The sequence below is a fragment of the Lactuca saligna genome, chromosome 4 (assembly GCF_052625555.1).
Source record: "Lactuca saligna cultivar CGN05327 chromosome 4, ASM5262555v1, whole genome shotgun sequence".
Classification (NCBI taxonomy): Eukaryota; Viridiplantae; Streptophyta; class Magnoliopsida; order Asterales; family Asteraceae; genus Lactuca; species Lactuca saligna.
This window is the reverse complement of record NC_136420.1, coordinates 304,697,115-304,704,598: the sequence shown is the minus strand read 5'-3', so window position 1 is coordinate 304,704,598 and position 7,484 is coordinate 304,697,115. Positions and strand designations below refer to the sequence as shown.

Here is a 7,484-nt window from a genome sequence, read left to right as displayed (position 1 = left end):
TGTTTTAGAGCGAGACTTCGAGGGCGAAGTCTAGTTCTAGTAGGGGAGAGTTGTAACATCCGGATTTTACTAGGTATCTTGTAAATTTAATTTTGTTGAATTGTGAGGGGGACTCGGCGAGTTGGAGCTCAGACTCGCCGAGTAGGGACGCGGATTTGGGCAAGGAAGCGCACCTGGACTCGGCGAGTCCAGGATATGGACTCGGCGAGTCTGCGCTGTGTAATGAAACCCTAAATTTCCGGGTTTGAGGCCTATTTAAGGGGCCTTATGGCCGTCATTTGTGCTCACCCAACCCTCAGTGAGAGACCCTTGTGTTCTTGAACGATTTGTGAAGAGAAAGGAGCATTTCTTGACCTTGTGTGTGTTATTTAGCAAGAAGAAGGAGACTCTAGGCAAGAGGAAGCAAAGGAGGTTGCTATTTCGTGGATTTGGAGCTTAGATCATCACTCTAGAGGTATGATCTCGGACTATTTTCTGTTTGGTGAAGCATTATGCAATTTAGGGCTTATGATGGTCATTTATGGGATGATTTGGTGCCCATTGGTTCCCTCCTTGAGTTGAGGTTATGGATCTGGACCCATAGAGGTCCAGAGAGTCTCACTCATCAAGCTTTATGTATGACAATGGAGTCCATGACCTTGTGTTGTAGTAAATGATTCAAAAACATCATATATGGTCATATAGAGGTTGTATGTGCATCAAGATTGTAACTTTACGTGCTAAATGAGCTTGGAGGGACTGGATCTATGGATTAATGGACTGGATCTGACCTTTAGAGCAAGATTGAGTCAGTGCATGGCACGGACTCGCCGAGTCCGAAGAACAGACTCGGCGAGTAGCATGAATGTTGCCCGACCACACAGTGAGTGGCCTCGCCGAGTTGGGGAGGGTGGACTCAGTGAGTCAAGGGGGAGTCAGAATGGATCGGTGGATTGAGTCAAACTGGACTCGCCGAGTTGTTTTGAGACTCGGCGAGTTGAGTCGTGGTGGCCCCACAACTCATGCCAGGTGGAACTCGTCGAGTTGAGTGAATGCTCGACGTGTCAAGGGAGGATTCCAGGGAAATTGGTGTATACGCCCAGACTCGCCGAGTCGCCTTGGTACTCGCCGAGTCCGGTCAAAGTTGACCGTTGACCGTTGACCAGTGTTGACTCCTTTTTGATAGTCAACCTTAGAGATATAAAGTGTTAATTAGAAGCATATAATGTTATAGGAGGATTAGAGCTCGGAGGATCGAGCACGAGGGATTTCCAGGATTTGTGAGATACCGAGATACGCGAGGTGAGTCTTCTCACTATACTTTACCTTGAGTAGGTAACCAGAGTTATGTGATAGAGTATTTGTATGCTATGTATGTTGTGTGTTGTACTGCATGATTTCTATGTGATTTATGTGGTGCATGTTTATCGGAGCTAGAACCTGAGGGTTCACAGAGTTTGGGTGCACGGACCCATAGAGTTATAGCCTAGAGTGGCTAATATGTGTTATATGTGGTATTTTGGGGAACTCACTAAGCCTTGTGCTTACAGTGTTGATGTTATTTGTTTCAGGTACTAGTGATGACCGCGGGAAGGCGCCGGCTTGATCCGTATACACACACGTTCGGAGCTTGATATTATGATCTTGGGATTTTGTACTGTTTTGTTGGATAATTAAAATGGTTGTTTTTATGAATATCGATGGAATTATGTTTTATAAAAATTGAAAATTTTGTTTGAAATTTTCGGTGTTACAAGTTAGAGACGGGTAGAGGTCTTAATCAAATTGGTACATTACAACGAGCTGGTGATACTAGATGGAGTTCTCACCTCAAATCAGTTTCGAGCTTAATCAAAATGTTTAGTCCAACTTGTGAGGTTTTACTTAAAATTATTAAAGATGGCACCGGTTCAATCAAAGGCGATGCAGATTCAGCATATGAGGCTATTACTACATTTGAGTTCATTTTTATTCTTCATCTCGAGAAAGAAATAATGGAGATAACGGATTTACTTTGTCAAGCTTTACAAAGACAATCTCAAGATATTTGTAACGCATTGAGGCTAGTTGCATCTACCAAATTGTTATTACAAAAAATGAAAGATGAAAGATGGGATGGTTTGCTCTCTCTTGTTATGTCATTTTGTCAGGAACGCAACATTGATATCCCTGATATGTCTTCTCCATACTTTAGTAGAGGGGCTCGAGCTCGTAACGAGTGTAGTGATCATACACTTGAACATCATTACCGAGTGGATATATTTTTCGAAGCAATTAATTGTCAAATAATGGAACTCAATCATCGATTCAACGATAGCTCAACGGAGTTGCTTCGACTCTCAACAACTTTAGATCCTAAAAGTGTTGATGAGCCTTTTCGAAGTGGTGATATAATTAAGTTAGTAGATAAGTTTTATCCTGAAGATTTCAATGAACAAGAGAAAGTAGTTTTGAAGATACAACTTCAACATTATGAGATTGATGTCGTTCAACATGCAGATTATAAACTATTGACATCTATGTCAGAATTGTGTCAATGGTTGATAAAGACTAGAAGAATAGCGAACTTTCATCTTATTTATAGAGTAGCTAGTCTCATACTTACTCTTCCAGTTTCTACTGCTACAACAGAGAGATTATTTTCAGCAATGAACCTCATTAAAACAAGGTTAAGGAATAAAATGGAAGACGAGTTTTTAAATGACTCATTGGTTTTGCATTTCGAAAGAGAACTTGCTGAAAAGATTAGTTTAGAGACAATTATAGAAGACTTTAAAAATGCAAAAGATCGTCGCGTTCCACTTTGATTAACAATGTAACAATATTTATATTAGTTTTATTGTTTAGACTTTTGATATGTCATTATTTTGAACCAAATAAAACTTGTTAATATAATTTAATTATGAAGTTTTGATATGTTATAATATAGTTCAATTATGAAGTTTTGATTCCGGCCCCCCAAGCTGTAGTGCTTGTGTTCCGCCCCTGGTGATAAACTCATCAAGGATGAATCTAGACAAGTCCTTAAGGCATAATGAAGCATCTAAGCACCTTAACACACCATTTTGGCCCTATACTTGGTGTTTATGGTTTTGGGACCTCCCAAACCCGTGAACACCTTTATTTTGGTGTTCTTGGGACTTTTCTTTGGTATAAACATGTATAGCAAGCTTAAAATGACTCTAGGATAGAAGTACTTACATTTGGGGAAGCTTGAAATGAACTTTAAGTCCAAGAACACTAGTGTGTGTTCTTGGTGTTCTTGGTGTTTTGGAAAAACTAATTAAAACACATAAATGAATGGAATAAAGGATGTACAATCACTAGATTAAGTGATATACCAACTTGAAAGGCTACAAACACTTACTAGTTTGAAGATTTGGAATAAAAACTTGGATGATACTTGAGAGAATATTTTTGGAGTTTACTCTTTTGATAAATGGGGAGTAAACTCATGTATAAGCATGAGTTTACGGCTTTTTGGATGATTTTTCGACCCAAACATAGAAGTTTGGTCAGGTGTTTCTACTACGCAAAATGTTTGCGGTTCTTAAAAATCAAAACCCGAGACGACACTTTCTTACACCCGTTCGCTTAAAAATGATATTAAAATAATCAAACGAACTTTATATTTCTTAAAAATAAGAAATAATTACATTGACTTATGCTACGAAGTGATTGACTTTTAAAGTTTGACCGAATGGAAATTTCGGGTTGTCACATACCTATATTAATCAGGCAATTTCAAGATTCAATAACTTCCATTTAGGTAAAAACAAGAGGATCCCAGATGTTAAGAAGATCCCCTGATCTACCAGTTGCATGAACTCTATATGCATCGAATTGACTTGAGCCCCAACAACTCTCCACATTGATGCTATCCGAGTGTGCCAATTGAGTCTCGTGAATACCGATGAAAGATACCTTATGCGTTCTAACAAGTCTTCGAACCAATGACACCTTGTGATCTCTCCGATCTCAGGAATGTTTAGGGTTTGCAAATTGATTGGAAACGTTATTCTCTCTGCGATCACTCATGGTTTCTACAGGAATGGGATCTTCAATTGAGATGTCAAACACAATTTCATTCCCAATTTTAACTGTCTTCTTGCTTTCATTAAGGTCGCCATTATCTCTGTTTGAGTCTTCCACTTCCAACTTTCTTTTACTAGTTTGTAATACGACTACAAATGAGTCACGACAAACTTACATTGAATTTGGCTCGAGTTCAAATCAAATTACAACTTGGTCACGATTCAAATTGAAATTTTTTATTAAATTCAACAAATTTGAGTTAGAAAAACTTTACAAAACTCGATTTATTTATGGTTTTCATGAAAAGCGATAATAAACCGTGAACATATGAATGCAATTCACGTTCAGTGTAAACAGACATTAAAGATCCTAAAGGTGCAAGTACCACGAAATTACCCATAAAAATAATAACACAATCATAAAGTCGTGGAACATTAAAGCCATATATATTCCATTAAAGAATTATAAAAAAATAATATTAAAAATCAAAAAATAAAATAAACAATTACAAATTAGTTCAAAGTTTCCGATCACCACCGACACCAACACCATCACCGACACGGTCAACCGCTGCCCGTATTCTCCAGATCTGCCCGAACCCATTTCCTCTCTACTTTAATTTTATAGTCTTTAAATAAAAATATAATTTAGTAATTTACCAAAATATAAAGATTGTGCTTTAATAACTTGTACATTTCCAACATTTTTGGGTTCACTCAACTGTGCATGAGTTCTTGAGAGAAATTGGGACATTGACCTTTGTGGGTTTGTAAACAACAGCACAAGAAATCTTTCTATGGAACTTCGGTTTCACCAATTTTCCGAGCACATAAGCTTTCGCTTTCACCGTGAAATTCAGGTTCAACGGCACCGGCGCCGTCAGTTTGCCGTCCATGCTACTCCAGTTCACACCGCCGCCGTACAGTGGCACACCGCGGCCCTGTAAATTCACACTCACCAGTCTTTGTCCCTTTCTTGATTGATAAAACTTCTTGATCTGCAAAATACCCATTTGATTTGAGATCAAATTAGTGATAGCAAAGTGAAATTGGACTCAGATTAACAATACCCATTTGGGTTTAGATCAAATTAGTGATGATCATGTGAAATCGAGCTAAAATCAATGCTACCCATGTGAAAACGAGATCGAGTAGTGAAGATTTGGGTGGATTATTTTGAGACTTACAGATCCTGAAGCTAGAGTTAGCTCTGTGTATGCGAGATCGACTGGTGTTGATGATACATGAACTCCAAAGAATGTTCCCCGATTGTGGAAATTGAATTTGATTGTAGTATTTATTGTCACCATTTCTGTAGCGACTCCAGATGCATCAGCTCCAGCATTGACCACAAATTGATCAAACGAAATGCTCTACAAAATGATCAAAATTTCAGATCCCCAATTCGATTTCGCACAAATCAATCATACCAATTTGAGATTTAAGCAATGAATTAATGGAAGAAAGAAGAATGCGATGTTTACCCTCATTGTGATACTGGGTTTTTGAGGTTTGGCAGCAGCCCACAAAACGAGTGAAAAGAACGAGAATAGAACAAAAAATCCAACAACAAACGCCAGAAAATAACACCGGCGAGGGATTCCACTCCGGTGATCATCATCAGCAAGTCCTTCTTCTTCAATTGCATCAAATCCCTTTTCGCCTTTCCGAGGCTGTAGTTGATGGCTGACTTTCCTCGACCCAGGTCGGAGGGAGCCGGAAAACCGGGTGGAGGATGAGTTCCGGGAGTGGCGGCCCGGCGACCCGTTAGGACTTAAAACAGGTGTGGAGTGGAAGGAGTTGGTGGTCTTCTCGCCGTCGTGTGAGTCACGCGATGGACTCTGAACGAAATACACCGGCCGCCGTGGTGACCTCGTCGGAGACGATGCTGTCTGGCTGGTGACCTCCGAATCCGTTTTTGCATGCATTGACATTTTTTTAACTACTTCGATGTTCGATCTGAGATCCAAGAACAAAAGCAGCTATAGATTTATCTTCCTTACTGAGGGTTTGATGCTCTCTCTTTCTAGATTTGGACAAGAAGAATCATATGATAATGGAGGTGGGTTTTAGTGCGGAACTCTTGTGGGTGAAGCTGGAATTTTAAAGATTTATTAATATGGACAAAAAGCCAGACGTAAAACCACAACTAATATTAAAGAAAAAACACTATCTTTCAATAATTGGCCTAAGATTATTTTAGGTAACTATAACTTTTTTTCTATTAAATTCGGTAGCAAGTTGGGTTTAGTTCACGTGGGTAAAATGACTTAACAAGGTTTTTTTCTTTTTTTTTTTTCTATTTATTTATATTTATATAATTTTTTTTATATATTTGATCGTTTATGGTAATATGTGAATATATTTAACAACTGATAAACTATCTTATGTAATAATGATAACGATTTTCTAATATGTACCCTAAGAGCACATATAAGAAATATTAATTAATCACAATTATTACCATAATTAAATGTTAAACACATTAATTATAAGAAATATTATCATAATTAAATATAAAATCCTCTACTCTAATAAAACAAACCATTTATCTTACGTGCCATCTTCTCCATCTATCAAAATTTCAAAATAAAATACCTAATTTACCCTTCAGCTTTTAAAACCCCTAAACGTTGTTTACTCATCTGTTTATTCTTTAAAACTAAAATACTATTTAATTTTGGAATTTTGACATTTTTGATTTTGAAAACTAGATACTATTTAATTTTTAAATAAACCTTCGGTTCTCATCTACTTTTCTCCAGAAATCACAGCTCATCTTCCGCTAACGCATCTTCTGTTGCATGATTTAACCATGGGTTTTGGTTTTGGGTGTTTGGAAGATTAATTTCCTTTTTACATTTGTGATTCTTGCATAATTGTCTACTATTTCTAGGCTTGAGGAAGAAAATGAATTCTATACTTGAGGAAGAAAATGAAGGATGTGGTTTGTTTTCTTCAGTTAGATCGTCATGTCAACAACATTGTTTCTACTTCCTTGGTACGATTTGTTTATCTACTTCCTTCTTGATAAAACGATTCTTACAATTAGTTTTTGATTCTGATATATCAACAACCACAATTTTGATAACCAGGATCGGATTTGGAAACATTGGATGTTGATAAACGATAACCTAGAATCATATGTTAATATGTTTGGTTCGAATTTGGAGGAAGAAGGAAAAGAAAGGCAAGATTGATATTATTTTCAATGTTTACACTAATATTCAGGGTGTGCCCTATTTCAAAAATCTCATTTAGAAACTTTTGTTCCTCTTCTATTGTTACGTTTCAAAAATCGTAATTTTAGGGCTTTCAAAATTTGAATTCTCTTCCTTCATAATACCAAGAAGCCGATCAATCAGTAACCAAATCAGTATTTCTTAATTTGAATTCTCTTTAACCATTCCCCTCTCTTTATTCGTAAACCTCCAACTACTTTTCGTCAAGAGTGAATTTCCTTCGTGATTT

The 7,484-nt window shown here is 37.3% G+C and overlaps 2 protein-coding genes across 2 annotated transcripts; one reads left to right on the top strand and one right to left on the bottom strand.

Annotated features, from left to right (window-relative positions):
• The first annotated feature begins 1,835 nt into the window (after window positions 1–1,835).
• Window positions 1,836–2,786, top strand: LOC145040830 (uncharacterized). The gene has a single exon (XM_078988720.1). The coding sequence runs from the start codon at window positions 1,836–1,838 to the stop codon at window positions 2,784–2,786; it is 951 nt and encodes a 316-aa protein (XP_078844846.1).
• Window positions 2,787–4,590: 1,804 nt separating this feature from the next.
• LOC145043918 (uncharacterized) lies at window positions 4,591–6,088 on the bottom strand. The gene is made up of 3 exons (XM_078992691.1): window positions 5,498–6,088; window positions 5,201–5,386; window positions 4,591–5,011 (listed from the first exon to the last, which is right to left on the bottom strand). Exons 1-3 carry the CDS (start codon window positions 5,945–5,947, stop codon window positions 4,727–4,729), a joined length of 921 nt encoding a protein of 306 aa, XP_078848817.1. The 5' UTR covers window positions 5,948–6,088; the 3' UTR covers window positions 4,591–4,726.
• Between the last annotated feature and the right edge of the window lie 1,396 nt (window positions 6,089–7,484).

What these genes read in the sequence shown, in the direction of transcription:
- LOC145040830 (XM_078988720.1), top strand. Translation starts at nt 1,836, where the DNA reads ATGTTTAGTCCAACTTGTGAGGTTTTACTTAAAATTATTAAAGATGGC.
- LOC145043918 (XM_078992691.1), bottom strand. Translation starts at nt 5,947, where the DNA reads ATGTCAATGCATGCAAAAACGGATTCGGAGGTCACCAGCCAGACAGCA. An exon ending in AACCCAGTATCACAATGAGG is followed by an intron (nt 5,387 to 5,497) that starts GTAAACATCGCA and finishes ATCATTTTGTAG; the next exon opens with AGCATTTCGTTTGATCAATT. An exon ending in TAACTCTAGCTTCAGGATCT is followed by an intron (nt 5,012 to 5,200) that starts GTAAGTCTCAAA and finishes GGTATTTTGCAG; the next exon opens with ATCAAGAAGTTTTATCAATC.